Genomic DNA, 24,436 nt, shown 5'->3' with positions numbered 1-24,436 from the left:
TGTCAGTCCCCCTAGCCCCACCACTGCTCTCAGCACTGCTGTAGCAGCTACTAAGGCACATGAACCTGATCCCACGGGCTGCCAACTCCAGCAGCTGCCACTCAAATCACCCAACATGAGTCAACAGGGAGCCGAGATTCATTATTCTGAATCCCCCTCACATCACATCCTCAAGAGTAGAAGCAAGAAACCATTGGCTTAAAATGCAAGTCAGTATTCAAATTTCCAAGGGAGGGGATAAAAAGATGAAACTGTGCTAGCCATAAAGAACAGATGCAGGAGAGACAGAGACACAGAGAGAGAGCGTGCATGAACATGGGGGTATTATGTTCTAGAAGGAGAGGTTAGAAGGCAAATCAAAAAATCCAGTCCTCAAATGCACATCAGAGAATAAAACATTGGCTTTCTCCGGAGCCAGAAGAAAAATGAAGCAATCAGTGGAATTTTAAGAGGCAAAAGAAAGAAGGTACCTTAGCAAAAATCAGTGGAACAATTTCACAGCTGGGGGCCAAATGTCACCTCCTCTAGTGAAAGCACCTGAAGTGGAGTTGCCAACAGGAAGTCCCCCGCACTCTGGGGACTCATATTTATTTTGTCAGCATAGTTCATATCCATTCAAGCAAAATGATATGTATGACATTTGGACACAAGGTCTTTTTCAAAGAGGAGAATCAACCCAGCCAAGCTGGTTTTCCTCATTCACCAGCCACCGCCCACCCACGGTCAGCCCGCTACCATTCACTCACAGAACCACAGCCAGGAAACTGTTCCATACAACAAGGCTTGGTTTCCTTTTGCTACTCTTATGCATAATTTACTCACACACACAATTCCTGTCAACAATAACCTTACTTCTTCATGTATCAATGAATTTGAAGGCTTTATAAAAATCTGGATCCAAATAAAAGGACTGTAGACAAAGAGCTCAGGTTTCCTTTTTCTAAAAAGAAGTGAAAATTATATTTTCTTTAGAAGCTTGAGTGGTTTGGGGTCTTTTTCTTTTTTTGTGAGGAATGGTGGAAAGTGTCATTAAGAAAGCACTCCTGATGAGATTTAAGATGACCCAGCTCCTTCCTTTATCTGGAACTCCACACTCAGGGGACCCCAGGGACTAATGTAGCCCCTCCACAGGGCAGTGAATCTGAACCTTGCCTCCTCTTATTAACCTAGGAAATATAACGGCATTTGAACAAAAACCCAACACCCTTCTCTCTTATTCCTATGCCCTGCTCCACACCCCCAGCTCCAGCACCCACCCTGGCTCCTTTTACTTAAGGCAATAATCCTCCCTCAACCCACCAAGCCAAACTACCCATAGTCACAAGGCCCTCAACCCCTCCAGCTCTCTACACTTCCACCAAAGATAGCCACCTACTCTTCCAGCATCTGAAACTGAAGTTAGAAGGAGAGGGAAAGTGTGCTCATGTTCCTCCTAACTCAAAGAAGAACAATGTCCTGCCTCTTCTTGATCCTTTGCCACTGAAAAGGGTTCCACTCATTCACCAATGACTGGCCTGAGTTGCATGTTCTTGGTGGCCGCAAACCACTTTTTTTTTTTTTGGTGTGCAGTGGCTACAGAAACTTTCCCTGGACCTCCTATGAGGAATGGGATCCTAATGTCTTGTACCAACGCTGGCAAAAATCCAAATGTGAGAGGGAATTACAAGATGAGACATTATATAGGGAGCTATTAGCTTTATTCTTATCATCGTGGCTCTAAAAAATAGATAGAAATAAGATCTATCTTTCTATTAAGACACCCTAAAGCATGGACTCCTTTTTATTTCCAAATACTTGCTTGCTTTGTCAAGGCTCAGATGGCCATATACTAAACATTTACCTGGCTACATGTGCAAAGATTCATCCATCCACAGATGTTAGTGCCAGGCTGAATTTACCTTTGGTGTCCCCTGAAAGACCAAAGGAGAACTTTCTGTTATACCTTATAACCATGACAGTAACAGTAATAGCAGTCATAGCCTTCACTACCTGCCATGCATTTTACGTAAATAGATGTAATTATCACAAAAAAACGCTGTGGGAGCCACTATCCTCTTCCCCCATTTTATAGATAAAGAAACTGGGGCAGAGCAAGTGAGTAATTCACCCAAGTTCACACAACCAGCTGAGTCAAAATTTGAATCCAGATCTCTGATTCAAGAGCCCATGATTTTAAGCATTCCATTCCATTACCTCCCTGTACCCATTTAAATCAGGTATTTTGTTATACAATGTTAGATAGATAATGTATTTCTTTCTGAACTTTCTGAAAGAGCAGCCCCTAAGAGGAAAGAATAGCAGGGTGTGGCCAAACCAAAGAAATCAGTAGAATATTCTGCTCAAATCTTTCATGGGATAAATCATTCCATGTTGTTTATGGTCCTATGTCAAAAGAGGACAGTTTGACTATTTCCCGGAGTCCTTTAGTTTTTAGTGGGTCCCAAGTGAGAAATCTGCTGGAGACTTTTCAATGTTGCACAAAGCTGCCAATCACACTTATTGACTTTCTGCCCTACAAACAGTGGGAAGAGTGACTTCATCCCCCAATAAGCATAACAGATCTTGACACTGAATGAGCAAAAGCTTTTTGCACTCCAGAAAAGCAATTATTTTCTGAAGAAAAAAAAAAACCAGTCAATTTCTTAGGCATAATGAACCCACCTATTAATCTTGTCCTGTTACTCTTGCTAATTCTGGAAACAGAAAAGTAGTCACGCCTTGTTGCCCTCAAATTTAAAAACTGTGCACACCATCAAAAACAAGGGACTTTTCAACTTTGTCCTTCAATTGGGCGAGCTTTCCTTCGAGTAGCAACTCAGGCCTCAACCGGTAGAGAAGAGAAGCTATTTAATTACCATTTTAAATCTAGGTTTTGATTTGATACCTAAATATCACTGACTAACGCACAGAGCCTTTAATAAATTATAAAACTGACCTCCTTGGATCGCTTGTAACAATCCTTAATATTAATGTGGGGAGTCTGAGCAGTTCTCTTTTTAATGTTTTTACAAGGCTGTTGTTGACAAATGAATTGCCAGGTTGTGCCTTAACCCCACATAACTAGTTCTACTTATACATTTCTTTCCAGTGATTCATGCGAAGCTGCCCTCTGTTATTCAAAGTGTCTACTGATTTCAATTTAAAGAAAAGGTAAGTGTAGAAATAGAAGTGCCAGATGGATCAATATTTGTAGAAGATAAAATAGTCATAGAGAAACCCAAAGGATGTTCTAAAGTTTTGGGAAAATAGTGACACGAGAATGAAATACAAATGACTTGATAAGTATTTGATACTTTGTATTTGATAGTACAGTCCTGCACTGTGTTGCTTACCCTATATGTTTGCTAATTCTATTTCCAAATTTTGGAAGCTAGCATATGGTGTAATTGCTGCTATAGGAGGGTGATTTAATTAGGCTTATATATATTTTTTTTTTTAAGTGCCACCACTAGCTGCCATCTAGAGAACTGAGGAGAGGAGCAATGTCAGACTTTAGAACAGCTCAGAACAAGAGTCCAGAAGCTGTGACAATAATATTCAACATGGCGGCATGCCAGAAGGGTGAAAATTGGGGTGAAGGGAAGTAGATGGTTTGAAGAAGGTATTTAGGTATGGTGTGGTCAGGTACTCATAATGGACTGGGTGTGGGGATGATGAAGAAGAAGGAGTTAAGGTTTCTGGTTTAATGGATGGTAGTTGTGCACACTCAGAGAGGACATGCTAGAGGAAGAGAGAGTTTACAGAATAAGATAATGAACACATTCATGAACATGTTGAATGTGAAGTACCTGTAAGGCATCCAAGTAGACAAGACACAAAATGATGAGATATGCATCGTCATCCCAAAGGCACAGGTGACAAGTATCTGTCACTCTATGCCAGACACTGGAGTAGATCCTGGGAATACAGCAGTGAAAATGTATCCTATGGAACTTGGAGTCTAGGTAGAGAAAGGGGCATTAGACAAGTAACTACCCAAATAAATAAATGGAATCCATGAAAAGGAAGTATTTCAAGATGAGCAAGGGCCAATTATATCAAATGATGCTAAGAGATGGAGAGGGATACTGGCAGGACCGTCTTTTGGATTTGGTCTCATGGAGGTCACTGGAATCTTGACAGGAGCTGTTTCGGTAGAATGCCAAAGATAGAACCATATTCAAATATGTAAAAAAGAAAACCATAGAGTGAGGGAGTAGAGAAAGTAACCATGAGACATTTGTTCAAAAAGTCTGGCCGAGAAGGGGAGCAACAGAATGGAGCCATGGCTAGAAAGAGACATAGGTCACGGAAGAGCTGTTTAAGAAGGATGATTTGAAAGCATGTCTGTATGTTTCTGGGACTATTCCAGCAGAAAAGGAAAGAGTGATATGCTGGAGAGCCAAGTCAGTAAGACAAGACAAATATTCTGGGTTATTCTTCAGAGACGTCACGGTGGAAGGGAGTGTTGGGGGCTTCTAAGGCACAAATAAAATTCTGCTTTCTCTTCTAGGTACTAGCTAAATAAGTATGGTCATTTTGTGAAAAACGTACCAACAGGTAAATTTATCTGTGCTCTTTCCTGTTTACATACTTTAAGTCAATAAAAAGTGGAGTTTTTCTTTAAGCAGAAGGATTGGAAACAAAGAAACAAAACCATCATTTTTGCAAGTGATGTGATTATCTACATAGAAAATCCTGACAAATTTATAAACTATCATAAGTAAAAGGAAAATCTAGCAAACTAGTTGCATATAAGACAATATATGCAAGTCCAGTGCACCAGAACAAAAACAACAAAATAAGACATAATATTTTAAAAACACCATTTACAAGAGAAATAAAAACTGTAAAAATACCTAGGAAGAAGTCAAAAAAATATATGCTCAAGCTGGATACAGAAAATTGTGACATTTTACAAAAAAATATTAAGGAAGAACTAAAAATAGAACAATGTATGTGGTAATGAATACAAAGATTTGAGTTTTATAATGATGTCTATTCTCCCCAAACTGATCTAGAGACCTAATAAAACTCCAGTCAAACCCCCAACAGGATCTTGTGGAAATTTGCAAACTGATTCTAAAACACACAAACAGCCAAGGGCCAAGAAGAACCAATACACTTGCAAGAAGAGAAGGGAGCATTTGCTCCACCATGTGTCAGGACTTATTATAAAGCTGGGTAACCAACTCACCGGCAGAGTAACTAGGTCAGCATAATGTTGGCATAGAGATGATCTGAACAGTGAGCCTAGAAACAGATCATCCCATATTTGGAACTTTGTCCTATGACAAAGGGGCCTATATAATTTATTGTCCAAACTGGGTCACTTATAAGGGCAATTATTTATTCATAATTATGTCAGGCCAACAAATGCAAACCATTATTACACCGGACCAATGAGGCTGAATGCCCAGTATATCTGTGACCAAGCTGGAAGAGAACAAGTGGGAACAGACTTTGGTGGGAACAAAGACACTTCATCTGCAGGCTCAGGTGGGGAATGGAGTCTAGATAAAGATAAAGAGGGCTGGTAAATTTGATGACAGGTATTTGGTCTGCCTTTCTACTTTTACTTTCTCAATAAGTTGTGAGTCAAGGGCATCCCAATGGGAAAGAATCCTAGGGGACTGGGGGCAAAAGAAGACAGTGTGAGAATTCTGGAAAGCAGAATAAATATACTAAACATGTGTAAGTGGAATTGCCAAGGAGCATCAAGGGTTAATTTTAGATTATTGTCATGAATTTGTAGCTCAATGAGCACAATTATGTATTTTTCTCCTACAACATTTAGCTGCTTGAATAACTATACTGACAGATTGTGCAATCTAAACTAGGTTTTGGGGGGGTGGTTTTTTGTTTTTTTGGTTTTTTTTTAGAAAAAGGAAAGGAAAGGCATGAGAAATGGGGCACTGTGCACAATGAAAATGTGAGAGGGCAACGGACTGGAGGTCTGCTGGGCTGACAGGAACAGAGAGGGTGACCAGGGAGGATGGGATGGGTATCAGAGAAGAAGCCCCCTACAATGAAGATGTTGGTGATGGTGCTTTTTTTTGGCAATAAAAGGTCACAGGACCATGGGAATGGGGGATCTGGGAATAATATTTGTGTCACAAAGTCATAGATCATAAAATATTAGAGCTGAGGTCCAGAGAGGTAAAGTGATATGCCCAAAGTGATCAGGGAGAATGTGTACTGAGCTCTATTTGCCAAGAGCACTGAGGTCAGGGGGGCTAAGCGTCCGTGGCGCAGCGTACTGCTGAAAAGAGATCCTTACTTCTTGGCGGTTGCAATCCCTTCATCGCTCATTTTGTTAATCTGGAGGCCAAAGGGGAAAGGCAAGAAAAGGCACACTTCTCCTTTTTGTTTTTAAGTCATTAGGGGAGCCATCTAAGGAAATTAATCATAAAATATTATTAATTAATAGTAAAGTCACTCAGTGCTTACCATGTGTAAACGCAGTGGTAGCTGCTTTGGTAGGATCCTGGGTGGGATAGAGCTGACTTCTTCCTTAAAAGCACATTAAGTCTATTGGGATAAACGGACTCACACAAAGAAACCAAATTAGTAGCAGGAAATTGTGCAGAAGAAGTGCCTAACTCTGCACCTAAGAGACTGTTAGTAGTTTAGAACCCTAGCACCCACAGGAGGTCTGGGGGTTTCGACCCAACACTGTCATCAAATCCTAAACAGTATAAAGTAAAGGTGCGTTCCTCAAAGACACATCTTCTAGAGGAATCCTCGCAGCTCCTCCACTGCCCCTCCCAGCCACTCCCAGTCGGCATCATCACCCCTCCCACGGCAGGTGAGCGAAAATCTTTCTAACATTCTCTGACTCCTCCTAGTCCACATCACCAGGAGGGGGAGAGCTTCAAGTTCATTTTGGATTCTGTGTTGAGAAAGGAAGGAAGGAAGGAAGGAAGGAAAGAGGGGAGGGAGGAAAGAGAAGAAGGAACAGGAAAGCAAGCACGGCCTGAAATTGCTCCAAAACACAGGTTTTGATGTGAAATCTGGTTGAACTTTCTTCTCTTTCTCCTTTTTCAAATCAAAGTCCTGAGGATTTGGCAAGCTAGTGGGAGAAATGTGTTTGTTTCTGACCAAGTAGACAATGAGAGTGATTTCCTGGCCAGGTCTACCTAAATATCAGACCCACGGTGCCTTAGTCATAAGCCAGCAGGGTGTGTGGGGAGGGGGGTGGTAGGTAGGGGTGGACATCAGGGGATCCTGCACATCGGAGCTCCCGGCGCAGTTTCCTTTCCTGCACATGATAGCAGGGCTCCATCTCACCTCCCTTTAAAATGAGACTTCTGGATCAACTCTGTTGTTCCCACAAATGGACATTTACATAACTGAGCAGAAAAAAAAAAAAAAAAACAGGCAAGAAATAACTGCCTTTGGCTGGAGGCTTTCTAGGAGAAGTGTTCAGCTTTTTTCTTTTTTTTTTTTTTTATCGTTATACTGAGAATCTTTCAAAGGTTTTATAATCGCCTTCGCTTTCAATGTAATAAAAATCACTTATTTTCTTTATAAGAAAAAATAAATAAGGTAAATAGGAACTACACGTCATTCACTTTTTAAATTATTTGCTGCTGCATACTACAATACTCTTATTTAAGCTGAGTTTCCTCAAAACCCAAGAGAATGGTGAGGGGAATGTAGGGGCATTCACACACCTGCAGGGCTGGATATATTTATGATGTGTGCCTAATGTGCCTAGAATGTTCTGCTCTTATCACTCTACCTGGTCAGAAACACCCAGAGATTAGGGCTCTGCTAATCAGCTTTTTACAGCCTAGTCACCTCCTAAATATTCCCAGTGTGTTTCTACCCAAGTACAAGCGTCAATTTCCCTCCTCAGTGCTCCTGAGAGAGTAAGTATTCCCACTCAAACTGTGAAGAGCAAGGAAACTATCTTTGTGGGAAACATGTGACCATCAGTACACAGAGCTTCCTAGAGAGAAGGACAAAGGGCAAACACTCAGCTCGGGACAGGAATGAGGAAACCCAAGAATTTCGTGCCCAAGCCTTTCTGTCTCCCACCTGGTTCTAGGGGTCTGACACTCTTAAGCAGGGGATGAGTAAGGGGAAATATAGAACTGAGTTTTAACCTCTAATCACCTGGAAAACTTTTAAGCCCTTAGGATCCCAGGCAGCACCAAAGATCCAATGAATCAGGATTTTGATGGGTAGTTCTTCGAAATACATATTTTTTAAAGCTCCATATATACAGGTAAGGTTGCAAAACTTGTCCTACCTTCTTAGTACCAAGAAGTGTGCCCTTAAACTTCACAAAAGATAGGTGTTTCTGCCTTCCTCCTTGACTCTCAACCTACAGGTGGGAGTGTGTGTGTGTGTGTGTGTGTGAGAGAGAGAGAGAGAGAGAGAGAGAGCGAGACAACCATCCCTCCTTAAGGTGCAGGTGAGAATGCCAACATGATGTCAAATGTCACATGTCCTTTAGATGAAAGGCTGAAGAATGGTCTGCTCTCCTCATGTGAAGCTCTATTAGCTTCTTAATAGAGGAAAAGACCGAAGGGCCAGCTACTGAAGACAGTGTATTGTTTTGTCTCTCAAGTAATGCAGACTTCTGATCTGCACAGCTTTGAGAAGATGCGTTGGGAACATTAGAGCATTTTGCTGAATGGAAGACAGCGAGGAGGGGATCTAATGAGAACCTCCGCCTCGCGAAGCGAGAAGAAAAGGAGGCTCATTTCAGCTCTGTTTGAATAACTGATGGCTGAACTCTGAGAGTAAATGACCTGGTTCCTCCGGCTGTAGAAGACACACAAGATATTTCTGTTCCTAGGCAACAGACGGATGCCTTTATTTCTCATCATTGCTTGGGTCGGGATAATTCAATTCCGTTTCCCTTAGAGCCCAGCCTCTGCTTCCTACCTATCTGCAGAGCAGAGCCTGAGACTGTGCCCTTTCCCTTCCCTGAGGCTATCTCACACGCAGACAAGGATTTTTCTGAAAGACTCGATCCTGTTCTTTTTGGGCACGAGGAAAGGAACATAATCTAGAACGCCATCTGCCATCCTGAAATAGCCCATAGTGGCACTATTTTTACCCGGCAATTATCAAACAAATGGAGTCATTTGAAAGAGTCACAGCTGTTCCTCAGTGTTATCTCAGTACAAATATGACACAGTGCGTGCTGATTTTGTTTTCTGCTTTGTGTCTCATGTACACAGAGGCAGTGATAATTTCTCAACCTCCCATCAGAACACAAGTCAAAGTGTGTACTCTACAAGTGAGTCACTCTCCGGCAAATTAAAAATCTCTCGTTATCTTGATTACATGGTCGAGGTTTCGCTAAATGTGATTCTCATTTAGAAAGTGAATGTAATGAGCTCTGTATTTCAGAATGAGTGCTAGGAAGATTTTTAATCCCAGAGAAAACATCAAGTTCTGTCCTGGTTAAATGCAACCTAAAAAAAATATTTGGTATTCATGATAGATATGGATATAGATATAGATAGATATGTGTATAGATACAGATAGATAGATGAGCATTTTGGTATTCATTTTATACATATATATGAGAATTTTTAACAAAGAAGCAAAATTCTACAAAATGGATCCTATTTTTCTATTAACAACCTTCATCATAAAACCAGGAAGGTGCCTGACTGAAATAAACGTATCTAGTAAACTGAACACATCCATTCGCACATGCATGCTTGCGTGTGCATGTGCACGCATGCGTGCACACACAGGCAACCCAATCAAACACTTCTCATTCTTTTTGTCCACCTGCATCTCAACCCTGTTTCTATGCATATGGAACTTCGAGCCTAATGAGGCAAGGGCTCACCTCCCACAGTGACAGTGAAAATGCCAAAAACTTGTTCTCCCAGCTTCCTAACCAATCAGATAAGCCCACCCAAGCATACAAAGATCACCCAGAGCTCCCTCTGGGAACAGAGATACTACAAAGAATCCAGAGCTCCACGACCACCCGGCTGGGCACAGGGTGCAGGGTTCAGTACCAACAGTCCCCAGGGTACAGGCTGCAGTGTCCATCATTTGGCAGTAACAGGAGTGTCCACCAGACCCGCTCCACAGGCTGACTCGTGCTCCATCCCTGACCGCATAGCCACAGGTGGGCTTTCCAGCCCTCCCAGATACCCTGGTGAGCCCGGTGACGTGCTTCCAAACAACTTATTTGCTGCTTAAACCAACCAGCCCTGGCTGATTGCTACAACCAAGAACCCTGAGTCAACAAGTACTTTTTTCATGGTTTAACCACGTGAAGATCAAAAATAAGCTTGGAGTTTCTGTTCTTCTACAAAATTTTCCAGCTTTTTCCCAATTCCTCAGTCTCCAGTCTTTATTACATATAATCCACAGAAATTTCTCTAACCCCTGCCACTATCCCCCACCCCCACCCCCCCGACACACACAAATTCCCTGACTTCATACTTTCAACCAGGAATGCATCCAGAAGTAGGAAGATAAGCTGCAGGAGGAAAATGCATGTTGACATGGCGACTGCTAAGACTAGCCCCTGGAAAAGCAGGATGGATTACGTATCCACATGCTAAAGCCACAGCTCTGACACCGGGTGATGCATGGGCAGACCTCAGCATTTTCAAGCAGCACCCCTCAAACTCTAATTTACTTCTGAATCTCATAGGGATTGTGTTAAGATGCAGGCTCTGCCTCAGCAGGTCTCAGAGTCTCCAGCTCGCCCAAGCTCCCAGGTGTTGTCTGTGCTTCTGGTCCACAGCTGCTGGCAAGGTGCTCAAGTGCTTGGACACGACTCTTAAGTCACCAAAATGAAACTGTCCCAGGCGGGAGGAAAAAAAAAAAAACACAACACTCCGTGTGTTCTGTCTCCATTTCTGGAGCTCATCTTGTCTACTTCTTTTAATTTTATATTTAGAATAACTAGACTCCAAAGTGGCAATACATTTCATCGTTTGGCACACGACTCACACCAAATGGAAAATTTCTATGTGGAGAGTGTTAGAACATATAAAACAAATTATTAGATCTTGCTTCTCTGGTTCTGAAAAACCTTCAAGTCTATAGTTAGCCTATTTAACACAAAGGCCACTTTGGGATCCTGCAGATTAAACAGTATTAGGGACCTCCACTATCTTATGATTCCCAAGATTCTCACTTAGAAGGCCTTTACTCTTTTTTCAAACATAAATTGAAAGTATAACGATTTATTGTTGAAGCACAATAACCCCTGAGCACAAAGGCCAGGGGCACAAAGAAGAAATATGCTTTGTACCTCACCCTGACCTCAAAATTGGCCAGTATACCTTTCCAAGCATTCATCAATATAATTTCTAAAGGCAGAACATATTCTGCTTTACTTGTAACACAGATAACTGCTCATTAAACGTGCCCCAAATCCCACAACACATACAAAAATATAGGAGGGGGCCACGAGCTCTCTTTTCATAACTCTAAAAACAATATAATCAGTCTACAGTTTCCTAGAAGGCCACTGGGTAGGTAAGAACATCACCTTACTTTTAACTCTCCGAAAGGATAGACATTCTAACAATACCACTGTCCATGGCCAACATGCGGACAAAAAGTACAACGGAGGGAAGCAAGGGGCCGCGGAGTTCGGGTGTAAGGAGGACAGCCAACATTCAAGCACATCTGAGACCGCGCAGCCAGAGTTTACAGGTTTTTACAAGTCACACGCTCTCTTTTCCCGGCATCTATCTACAGTCAATATTTTGGACAGCTTATTCTCATCGAGCTATCCTTAACAAATAATTACCTTTCAGAAGAAACCAAACAAGAAGGCTAATTAATTTGCTAATATCACTCCTTATCTATGAATATAATGTTTTAGTAAGATTCGCTTCTAGAGCTGACTCAAAACAGATTCTGTAAAGTGAATTGCTTGATAGAAACGAGGAATGAAGTATTCTGTAATGTAAGCAAATTGTGCAAAACAAAACTCAGTTTTTAGAAACTGAGTTGTACTTCCAGTCAAGAGCTAACTCCTTTTCCTGAAGAAGAACAAGAAGAAGAAGAGGAGGAGGAGGAGGAGGAGGAGGAGGAGGAAAGAAAAAGAAGAAGAAAGGAAGAGGGGGAGGAGGGGAAGGAGGAGGAGAAGAAAACAAGAGGAACTATGAAGTGAGATAAGGGTACGTAAACCAAAGTCAGTACTTTCCCAAACCTCAAGACAAGGAGCAGAGTTCAGAGTGAGATGTGCCCTTGGTCTCAGCAAGTAACGCGTTACTTCTCAGCTACCATAGACAATAGTGAGAAAGACATTTTTTTTTCCCTTGGGAAGAGCTATGAAGGGGCCGGGAAGGCATGGAAAGGCCCGAGGAGCTACTGAGATCCAGTTAATTTCAGGGGAACTCTGGGAGGGAGATCGCCTACACAGGTTTCAAACCAAGACTGAGCTTCAAATTGGCTGTATTAAGAATTTTTAAATCTACTTAGGACAATGATAGGTATGAAGATGTATTGTGTTCATAGGGAAAACTGTAAATAATCCAGGCATACTTTACGTCTATAGCCCAGGGAATAGTTTATGATTGTGCATTTGTTAATTCACAATGCATCAGTGAAAGCTATAAAACAATGCATCAAATATTTATAATTGGATTTGAAGTCAGGATATGGAGCCATATACATTACAACTATTAATAACAACTACTATTTATTGAATACTTTTATTTTATTTCTAATCCATACCACAATATTGTAAGGGAGGTAAAAATCATCCATATGTTTTACAGATTAAAAATGAAGCTTAAAGAGACCAAGTAACTTACCCAAGTTAAATAAAAACATAATATTTCTTTAACCCAAAGAAAGGTAGGAAACAAAGAAAAACGAACAAGGAACAGATAAGACAAATAGAAAATAACCAGTAAGATAGATTTAAATCCAACATTATTAATAATTACCTTAAAGAAATGGTCTAAACTCACCAACTAAAAAGTCCATTCAAAAAGAAACAAATACTATTATTAGCAAGATAGCAGTTCAGGAGGTCCTCAGTCCTCATTGCCCCACAGAAACACAGATTTGATAACAATCCATAGACAAAAGTACATCTGTGAGAGCTTTGGAGTCTAGGTCAGAGAACACCATGGCGAAACACCATGGCAAAATCCAAGAACAGGGAGGGCCACTTGGAAAAGGGAGGTCTGCCAATTTCAGACATGGCTGCAGACCCAGGAGCAGCCCCTTCTGCCTGCGGAATTAATTCCAGCACAGCCGTCCAAGATCCTACCACCAAACCCACCTGCCCACAATCTTAGTAAACAGGCCTGCCCACTAGGGTCCCAAATGTGGACTAAGAAGTCACCCTATAATCCTATGCTTATTCCATTCAACCGCAGTCCCAGAGGCAGTCCTGGACACCAGGACACCTGGCAGGAGCCATATTAACCTGTGCCCTGCTAGCAGGCCCACCAACAAGCCCAACTGTGGACCTGAGAGCAGCCTCCTCAGCCAGCTTCAGCCCCACTAGACTGTGGCTCTGGAATCAGTTCCATCTCCAGCAGGAGGTCTTTCCCTGCTGAAACCAGTCTGTAGAGACTAGAAGAATTGCCCCTTCAATTCTTCTATTCCAATTCCAGTGTAAAGCCACAAGGATCATGAAGAATCAGGCAGCTCGGGCATCACCAAAGGAAACTAATAAAACTCCAGCAACTGATCCTAACAAAATGGAGATTCATCAACTGCTTGATAAGTAGTTCAAAATTATCACCTTAAGGCAACTCAACAAACTACAAGAGAACATAGACAACTAAGTGAAATCAGGAAGACAATACATGATTAAATGAAAAGTTCAACAAAGTAAAAGAAACCCTAAAATTTAAAGTATTTGAATTTCAAGTATTTGAAGAATTAATATTGTTAAAATGTCCATATTTCCCAAACTGATCTATAGATTCAATCCAATCCCCACCAAAATGCCAATGACTTTTTTTTTACAGAAACAGAAAAAAAAACTTCATTTAGAACCACAAAAGACCTGAAATTGACAAAACCATTTTGAACATGAAGAATAAAACTAGCAATATCACACTCCCTGATTTTAAAATATTATAAAGCTACAGTAACCAAAATATTAGGGTACTTGCATAAAAACACATATAGACCAGGGGCACCTTGGTGGTGAAGTCAGGTGATCCAACTCCTGGTAACAGCTCAGGTCATAATCTCAGGGTCCTGAGATTGAACTCTGCATTGGATTTCAAGCTTAGTGCAGAGTCTGCTTGAGTCTCCCTCTCCCTCTGCCCCTCCTGCTTGTGTGCTTGTGTTCTGTCTCTGTCTCTCTCTCAAATAAATACACACACATAAACACACACACACACACATACACACACACACACCATTAGACCATTAGACAGAGAACCCAGAAATAAATTTAGGCATATATTGTCAACTGATCTTCAACCAGGGTGGCAACAACACACAATGGGAAAAAAAAGAGTCTCTTTAATAAATGGTGCTGGGAAAACTAGATGTCCCCGTGCAAAACAATGAAATTAGAGTATAAAAAGTAAACTCAAAATGATTTAAGACTTAGGGGCAGGTGGGTAGCTCAGTGGGTTAAGCCTCTCTGGGTTAAGCCTCTCCCCTCGGCTCAGGTCATGATCTCAGGGTCCTGGGATCGAGCCCTGCATCGGGCTCTCTGCTCAGCGGAGAACCTGCTTTGCCCCACTTCTCTCTCTGCCTGCCTCTCTGCCTACTTGTGATCTCTGTCTGTCTGTCAAATAAATAAATAAAATATTTTAGAAAATTATTTAAAACTTAAACATAAAACCTGAAACAAAACTCTTAGGGGAACCTAGGGGAAGGAATTTCTAAACATTAGACTGGGCAATGAGTTCTTGGATACAACACCAAAAGCAGAGACAACAAAGCAAAAAATAGATAAGTAGTATTACACCAAACTATAACACTTCTGCACAGTGAAGGAAATAATTAACAAAATAGAAAGGCAACTAAGGAAAAGGAGAAAATATTCATAAGTTGTATATCTGATAAGGGGTTAACACCTAAAACTGTATAAACAACTCATAAGTTCAAAAGAAAAACAAATTCTGATTAAAAATAGGCAAAAGAACTAAATATACATTTCTCTGAAGAAAGTATAAAAATGGCCAAAAGTATATGAAAAGGTGTTCAAAATCACTAATCACCAGGGAATAACAAACCACTTCACACCTGCTAGAATGGCTATTCTTTTTTTCTTTTTTTTTACTATTACAAAGTTTATTTAACAAAAAAATTCAATATGAAAATGCACATGACCTGATTTTGACATCGTAGTATAACAGGTTCTACGGAGAGGGGACATGTGGAAGCAGTTGATTCTTCTGATGAACACACCCATTATTTATAGTGGTTCCAAGGCTTATAACATGATACTATCTCCTCATATTACCACCATTCCAATATTGTTCTGTTGCTCACAAGTTGCTATCTGCACACATTCATCTATCACAAGATTCATAAATGGATCAAACCCCCACAATATTCCTTGGACATGTCTGCCACCATTTATTTTCAATGATAATTTCTTGTCCATAAATTTTTTCAACTCAGAAGGGTGAGCTTTGCTCATGGTATCTACTCAGCAAGCTCAAAGATGCTAGTTTGGCTATTATTAACAAAGGAAGGAAGGAAGGAAGGAGAACAAGTGTTGGTGAGAATGTGAACAAGAGGGAGTGGTTGGGAGAATATAAATTGGTGTAGCCACTACGGAAAACAATTTGGAGTTTCCTCAAAATATTAAAAATAGAATTATTATTTGATCTAACAATCCCACTTCTGGTTATATATCCTGAAGAACTGAAATGGAGGTTTCAAAGAGATGTCTGCACTCCCATGTTAATTGCAGCATTATTTACAATTGGCAATATATGGATGTTGAGCAAGCTAGGAATAGAAGGCAACTGTCTCAACCAGACAAAGGGCAACTACAGCAAACCTAGAGGTAGCATTGGACTTAATCATAAAAGACAGAATGCTTTCTCTCTCTGTCTGGGATTCAACATTACAATCTTTCATTACCTTATTCCCTAAGTATTTCACATTTTGTTACTCTTTTTTTTTTTTAAGTTTTTTTTTTTTTTTTTTTTTGGACAGAGATCACAAGTAGGCAGAGAGGCAGGTGGGGGGGTGGGAGGGTGAGGTGGGGGAGGGGAGCAGGCTCCCTGCTGAGCAGAGAACACAATGCGGGCTGGCTCATCTCAGGACCTTGGGATCATGACCTGAGCCGAAGGCAGAGGCCTTAATCCACTAAGCCACCCACGTGCCCCAGTATTTCACATTTTGAATGCTACTGTACAAAGTATTGTTTTTAATTCTATTTAATTTAATTCAATATTATTGTTTTAATTGCTAGTAATATAGAAAATTGTTTTTTGTATATTTTATCTTATATCCTGTGAAAATTGCTAAACTCCCTTACTAATTCTAGTACCTTTTCTGTAGATTTTAATTCATAGCTTAGGACATATGGGTCTTCAAGGTATGGAGTATTGGGGCAACTCTCACCGAAGATAAACTCCCAAAATTCTCATAAGCCACGTGAGGAATCACCATGAGTATGAAAGAGCAAACAAGGAGAGTTTTAGTTCTTCCTTTTCAATTTGTATGCCTTTCATTTCTTTTTCTTGCCATATTGCATTGTATAAGAAAATCCAGGGAGAACATAGTCATAGAAATTGACATGTTAATTCTAAAATTTATATGGAAAGACAAATGACCTCAATTACCTAAAACAGTGTTGAGAAAGACCAAAGTGGGGTAATTTACATTACCTGACTGCAATATACACACATATAGTAATCAAAGCAGTGTGGTACTGATGTAAAGACCGACAAAAAGATCATTTAAAGAGAGTAGAGATTCCAGAAATAATCCCACACACATATGGTCAATTAATTTCTAACAAAAGTGCAAGGCAATCTGATGGAGAAAAGATCATCTTTTTCAACAAGTGGCGCTAAAACAATTAGATGTCCATATACAAAAACAGTGAACCCTGACCTTTAGCTCACAACATAAATTTTTTTTTTAAAGATTTTATTTATTTATTTGACAGAGAGAAATCACAAGTAGACGGAGAGGCAGGCAGAGAGAGAGAGAGGGAAGCAGGCTCCCTGCTGAGCAGAGAGCCCGATGCGGGACTCGATCCCAGGACCCTGAGATCATGACCTGAGCCGAAGGCAGCGGCTTAACCCACTGAGCCACCCAGGCGCCCCTCACAACATAAATATTAAATGGATAATAAATGTAACATCTAACACTTGAAATTTTCTAGAAAAAAAGGCACGAAAAGAAATACTTGTTAACTTTAGGTTGGGCAATTATCTCTTAAAGTAGAACAGTGCACAAAATATAAAATTTTAAAAATGCAAAATTAGGGGTGCCTGGGTGGCTCAGCGGGCTAAAGCCTCTGCCTTCAGCTCAGGTCATGATCTCAGGGTCCTGGGATCAAGCCCCGCATCGGGCTCTCTGCTCAGCAGGCAGCCTGCTCCCTCCTCTCTGTCTGCCTCTCTGCCTGCTTGTGCTCTCTCTCAATCTGTCAAATAAATAAAATCTTTAAAAAAAATGCAAAATTATATTTTACCCAGATTAAAAACTTCTGCTCTTCAAAATACTCTGGAAGCGCATCTTCAAGATAGACTGATATATCCCTTAAATGAGAAGGTAAGTGACAAACTACAAGAAAATAGTTGTAAAAACATACATCTGACAAAGCATTTGTATACAGAATAAAAAACTTTCATAACACTATAAAAACACAAAAGCAATTTTTTAAATGGACAAAAGACTAGAAGACACACTTCACCAAAGGAGGTGCATAGATGGCAAATAAGCCCATGAGAAGATATTCAACATCATTAGTCATAGGAAAATGTAAAAGCCACCAGGAGATAATCTCCTCATACCTACTAGAATGGCTAAAATAAAAATACAGTGAAATCTCAATTGTTACTAAGGATGTAAAGTAACTGGAACTCTCATACATTGCTGGTGAGAATACAAAATGGTACAGCCATTTTGGAAAATATTTTGGCAATTTTTAATGAGTCAAATGTACACATGCCTACCATATGACCCAGCAACTCACCTCTGAGGTGTTTGCTGAAGAGAAATGAAGACACATGTCCAAATACTTACCTGTGAGCATCCTATAACAGCTTTATTCTTAACAGTCGAAACCTACAACAAACCCAAGTCCACCAACTGGTGAGTGTACATCCATACGACAGAATATTCCTCCACGTAAAAGAGAACAAACCAACAATACACGCAAGAACAATGACGAATCTCTAAAGCATTATGTGAAGAAAGAAGCCAGTCACAACACAACATACTATATGATTTCATTGTTCGAATGAAAACCCCAGACCCAAAATGGCATCATAGATTAAGACTCCAAGTCAGTAAGTCAAAACTTAATACCCAACCTAACTGTAATTTCAAGCCCCAGAAATGAAACTTTTAGTCAGTCAACATAGAATTTCCTAGTCAATACTAGGAATCTTACTGATAATATCCCTTTTGTTCCTCTTAGGAGGACAACCTTGTCTAACTGATGCATTTCTTGGTAGTAAATTCTTTTCTTCATTTTTTCATGCCTGCTACCTTTAAAAAGGTTTTTGGTTTTTTTGTTTGTTTGATTGGTTTGGTTTGGTTTGGTTTGGTTTTTTTTTAGTTTTGTTTAGCTTAGTGGAGCTCACTTCTACTTGCTAAAGGAATGCTGCCTGATTCCTGTATTGCTTAATAAAGCCAATTAGATCTTCAGATTTACTCACTTGAATTTTATTCTTTAACACCACCTATATGAAACTTTAGAAAAGGCAAACTGTCCTGATAGAAAATATATGACTCATTATCAGGGGTTGGGAAGAGAGGGTAGGGGGCTGTCTGCACAGGGATATGAGCAAAATTTGGAGGGCGTGGAAGGTGTTCTATGCTATAAATGCAGTGGTAGTTACAAAACTGTACGTTCTTCAAAACTTCAAAACAGAATGGTGCACTTAAAATTGGTGAATTTCACTACATGTAAATACTTCAATAAAGCTGTAAGAATATAAGCACATAGTAATAAAGTACCAAAATGTTATCAAACAGAAAGTAAAAAGCACCTGTCATTCAACCATCCAGACTCTACCATGGCTAAGACTTCGGTGCATTAAAATGTTTATATTTTTACCATTAAAAAATGATCTTTGTAACTGAGGGTTTATGGAGGGACTCAGGTAGGGGATGGCCTAGATGGGTGAAGGTTATTACAGAGAACCCTTGTAATAAGTACTGGCATTGTATATAAGTGGTGAATCACTGAATTCCACTCCAGAATCCAGTATTATATTACATGTTAACTAATAAAATTTAAATTAAAAAAAGAAAGAGTGATCTTTGTAAATTTTCTAGCTTAATTTTGTGAATTGTATTGTAATCTACTTTGTCTTCACTTAACATATCATGAGCATTTTTGTGTCTATAAAGATACAGTACAACATGACTTCCAGTGGCTTCAAAACTGTCCATTGTATACTTGCCAAATAACACATTCAGATTCAGTGTTGTGATGAATCCCCTCACCAAGAATCCGGCTCTGTCACCACTTCCTATATTTCTAGTTCACTCCTCTTGGAGTCCCCGCTCTAAACCACCCTCCATTCTTCCAGGATCTACATTTCCTGGATCCCAGTCCCTTTCCAGTGTCCCTCCGCCTCCCTCAGGTTTGCTTTTTTCCTTCCCCAGCTCACAGCTTTGAGGCTCATGGACCATTCCTTACACAAACTTGCATCTTTCCGCAGCCTCAGACCCACTTAGCAAAACCGCACCCTGGTCAAAGCCAGCTCTCCATCCACAGTGTTGACTTCCCGTCGCAACAGGGCTGAGCAAGTCTGGAGAAATGGCCCCGGTTGAGCTGAGTAGCCTTGCAGTTACATTCCTGGCCAGGAGCCTCAGAAGGATTCTCAATGCCTGTGGCAATCTTTCCCAGTTCACTCCCTCAGCCCCCTCTCCCAGCCGGCTTTCGGGCGGGCCAGATGTTCTTACTTCCAATCCCTTACAGACCAATACTTTTGCAAAATACTATTAAAATATCTCAGTGATGTCAACTGCTGTAAAAGTTTCTAAATGCTTACTCTCACTTTCTGTATTTACCTCCTGGAAGGGCAGTAACCAAGAGCTCAGGACAGGCCACTCCCCACTCCCAGTGCTGCAGTCCCAGAGGACCCCCCTCCCTCCCCTTTTCCCCCAAACTGCCCACACGTCCCACAGTCCCAATGCTCCCCTCTTGGCCCTTTGCTCTCTTTGCTCTGGATTGATGACCTTGCTGCTCTATCACAGGCAAGGACCCAAGGACGAGAAAGGTCCCACTTTCCAGGTATTTGTCTCCCTTTACTACCAATGAAGTGTCCAATTCCCACCTCCGGCTAATGCCCCATTTAGGCATTAGACACACCCACTCCAGGACACTGTTCCATTCATTCCTCCTTCTCTCCTCATACACAGTTTCCTCTCTATGGAACCACTCCCAGCAGCCTAAATGCTGGTACTTTTCCCATCTCAAATAAACAAATCTCTCTGATGGCACTTCCCCAGCAGTCTCCTAACGCACTCTCCTTTTATCCTATTACACTTTCTCCAGTCCCTCTTCTCCTTTCCTTAACCTGCTCCAATCGGGCTTGCCAGGCCCCTCCGTCAAAGGCTTTCTCAAGGTCAAAGTTGTCTACTTTGTCAAAATCTGACAGTCAGCAGCCAGTCTAAGAAGCAGCAGACACTTGTGATGGTCTGCCTTGTCTTCCCTGGGCCTACCTCTGATCTCAGCCACTGCTGTGATATCAAGTTCTATGCTCACTGCCGACATGGCTTATCACTTCTCTCTGCTTTTCTGACTCAAGGCTTTCTCCCATGGGAGCCTGCCAGGTGTGGTAGAGGGGAGTTAACATCATGACAAAACCCTCAACCAAGAACCGTCCTAGCTCTTGTCTGTTTGAACAGACACTCTGCACCTTTCTCAGATGTGGCAGTGAAGCTGAAGCAGCCACCTTGATAACACACCCTTTATTGGCATTCCTCCCCCATGGCCTCACCTGCCCCATTCTCTCACTCCTACTCCTGGGATCTCCTCCCAAGTTAATGTCTGTACCCAGGAACCTGTCTGCAAGTTCTGCTTTGAAAGGAACCCACACAGAGGTAATCCTTATCTAACTGATCACATCTCACAGGGTTGATAATTCTCTCTTCCTTGAAACAAAATTTTACTTGGCTGCTATGGTATTATTCTTCTGTTTTTCCTCCTAACTCCCTGATTGCTCCTTCCCAGTCTCTGGTAGTCCTCCTCCCTGGACTCTGAATACTTGGCCACCTCTTTCCCATACTTCTGCTTATTCCTTTGGGGTTGTGAGCTGGTGTCACAGCTTTCAATATCACCCAAATGCTGATAACTCTCAAGTTTCGATACCAAGACCAGTTCTTTCCCCTGAACTCCAAACTCAGACATCCAAAAGCCTAGTCAATATCTCTACTAGGATGTTGAACAGACATCTCAGACTCCGTATTTCCAAAGCCAGACTCCTGATCCCTTCTTCCAACTCTCGCCTGCCCAAACCTACTTTTCCAGTCTTCCCTCCAAGTTCATGGCAATTCCTTCCTTCCACTTGCTCAGGTAAAATCCCTAGAGGGATCCTTGGTATCTCTCTCTCATACCCCAAATTCAGTCTTATCAGTCAATCCTAGCAGTTCTATCTCCAAAATCTGACTAGCTCTCACCACTTACACTGCTACCCACTGAGTCAAGCTACATGTTACCTGTCACCCTTCACCCACATTTAGTCAGTTCTGAAAAAAGGCAGCCAGAGCAATACTGTTAAGATGTATGTTAGATCTTAGATGTATGCTAGATGTTACTTCTATTATCGGAATCCTTCATAGCTTTGGTTCTCAAAGTAAAATCCAAAATCTTCCCTACTAGCTCTCAAGTCTACTCCATCAGGCCCTCAACCTCCTAGTCTCCCCTCGTCCCGTGCTCCCTTTCACTCTGCCCCCTCCAGGTACACGGGCTTCTTTAGAGTGCCTCAACCACCCCAGACACATTCCTGGCTCTTTCTTTTCAAGGTCCTCTGAGGACTTCATGGACAACATGTGAGTAGAAACATATGAAGTTCATGTGTTAGTTTGATAAGTTAGTTGTGAGTCTTTGTTTCAGCTGTGTCCGTTTTAGACGTATACAAACCACACAAGTTTATTGCCCAAATAAATAAATAAATAAATAAATAAATAAAAAGCTAGATTCCCCTTTCATGTAGAAGAACCTTGCCTGGATATGGATTCCCCTTTCATGTAGAAGAACCTTGCCTGGATATGATGATTGATAAATAAATAAATAACACAATGACCATTCTATCTTAATGGTAAATTATTTGGCAGAATAGTTTTGAATAGATTAACAATCATCCCATTATATACACATATACATCTGTAGTTCCATGCAAAACTATAGTTTAATTACTCCACCAAGAGGCATTAGATGAGCTTGTTCCTTTAACTCTCCTTAGAAAATTATCTTGGATTCAGATAGCACTGAAAAGAGTTTGGCAATACTAATATGCCTTCCCCCTTTGTCACTTCTTAATTTGAAGGACTTTGTTTGGGGTTTGTTGTCAATGAATTTTAAAAAGAGAAAAGCCTGTGGACGTGAGGCTAACAATCAAATTTGTCTCCTTCCCTTCAGAAGGAAAAGAATATTTATTCAATAAAGCACTCATAGTTCATATAACCTTGCCTCCTAGTTCCTCTAAAAGCAAGTGTGATGAGAGAAAAATTCAAGAAAACGTCTTAAGAACCAAGATGCCAAAATTATCACTACTAGGAGACAAACATAAGCAAGATCCCAAAGTCCTTTCTCTATAAAGCAGGAGTGGGGAAGTATTCGCTGCATATGTCACAGCTATGCAAGTAGAAAAAAATTAGCAACAGTATCTGTAATCTTAAGGTAAATCCCTGAGGAGCACACTCGCTAAGTTTGAGTTTCCGGGATTTACAAAATGTAGGCTTCCCACTGCAGGTGAAAACCAGACTGAATTTGACAACAGAGACAAAGATGCCCAGACTATAAAGGGTCCAGCAACTCAAGGGTCCAGAATGATTTCAGTTCTTCTGGCTTTCTAGCTGTGTGTTTTTGGACAGGTAAAGAACAATAAAAATTAAACTCTGCACTTTAAAACGAGAGTAGTTCAACAGGCAATAAAGCTCTGTGTTTATAGCATCAACTTGACTCAAAAAAAAAAAAAAAGGAAACTAAAGGAAAAGGATCCTAATGAACTTTCTTTCAAATGAAAAGGATGTTCTTGAATTTGTAAATGATCCTTCAGAGCAACTGTCATTTTCGTAACTTCCTGTTCAACCCCTGAACTGTCACAGAGTCAAAAAGACATGCTGTTGGCCTCTAGAGTAACGAGAAGAAAACTCCCATTAACAATTGTCACGAACCCAGACAAGAGCAAAAGGAAGTGACAGAGGCATTTCTGGTACAAACCGAAGTAAGAGATTTCTGTCACATGCATCTGATGTAGAGGACATCAAAGGAATAAACATAAGAGAAGGCCTTTCTTCAAAGTGTTTGCAATCTAGGTACTGGGTAGACATAAAAATCAGAACAAAATTGTTTTCCTTTGAAAGATGATCAATTAAAATTAAAGAATTTCAAATTAGAGAGATTACTGAGATTTCCAAAAGACCTAATAAATACTGTTAATCTGGAAATTCTCCATTGCTCCTAATAACATGGTATTGAATACAAAAGCAATGACACAGGACGAAGTCATTCCTTTTTCCTACAAGGAACCCAGGGAGCTGGGGAGTTTGGAAGCATTCTCTGTGACAGAAACAAACACCTAGGAAGCAGATATAAGTGTGTCCCAGCGCAGGGAGGGCTGAGTGGTGCTGCGGAATTTTTTTTTTTTTTAACTTGAAGTACACATGGCTCCCTCCAAAAGGATCCTGATTGTCTGGGAGACCAAACTGCTGTCTGTAGATGAGCCTAGGACTCCCCCCTGTTACTTCCTACACATTCAGCCCAGGGAGATCCCAAGGGATTTCTACCCCATTTCAGTAGATTCTCAGCCAGACTGGTCCCTAGTCCCCCAAACTATTTCCAAATAGTTTTGTGGGAACCCAAATGGGAACCACAAGGCTAACCTAATCCAGTGACTTTGTCTCATTTGGGCGATTGTACCATTAATTATCCTGTTTTTCACAGCTTCAGTCTTTCCCCTTCCATTGGCTTTTGCCTCCAAGCCTTTAAACATCCTCAAATCTCCCCTTGATAAAGGGGATGCTAAGCTGCCCTCTCATCTCCTGACCCTCCTGTGTGAATTTCTTGACAAAACAGCCTATATTCACTCGCTCTACCTCCTCAGCTCTCTTTATCCCATAATTATTCTAATCCAGCTGCTTCAGCTCCCTTTACAATAAA

The 24,436-nt window shown here is 40.9% G+C and overlaps 2 protein-coding genes across 5 annotated transcripts in view; both read right to left on the bottom strand.

Moving 5' to 3' along the window:
* The window catches only part of SYT16 (synaptotagmin 16), a 268,943-nt gene that overhangs the window by 222,949 nt on the left and 21,558 nt on the right, over nt 1-24,436 (bottom strand). The gene's annotated exons all lie outside the window — the stretch shown is intronic.
* On the bottom strand, nt 15,305-15,553 carry LOC116591490 (small nuclear ribonucleoprotein G-like). The gene has a single exon (XM_032344424.1). The coding sequence runs from the start codon at nt 15,551-15,553 to the stop codon at nt 15,365-15,367; it is 189 nt and encodes a 62-aa protein (XP_032200315.1). The 3' UTR covers nt 15,305-15,364.

This window comes from Mustela erminea, chromosome 5 (assembly GCF_009829155.1).
Source record: "Mustela erminea isolate mMusErm1 chromosome 5, mMusErm1.Pri, whole genome shotgun sequence".
In the NCBI taxonomy this organism is placed as follows: domain Eukaryota; kingdom Metazoa; phylum Chordata; class Mammalia; order Carnivora; family Mustelidae; genus Mustela; species Mustela erminea.
Note: the sequence above shows the minus strand (reverse complement) of the source record. Positions and strands in the feature narration are given on the sequence as shown.

Coding starts and splice junctions, on each gene's coding strand:
- LOC116591490 (XM_032344424.1), bottom strand. CDS start 15,553: ATGAGCAAAGCTCACCCTTCTGAGTTGAAAAAATTTATGGACAAGAAA.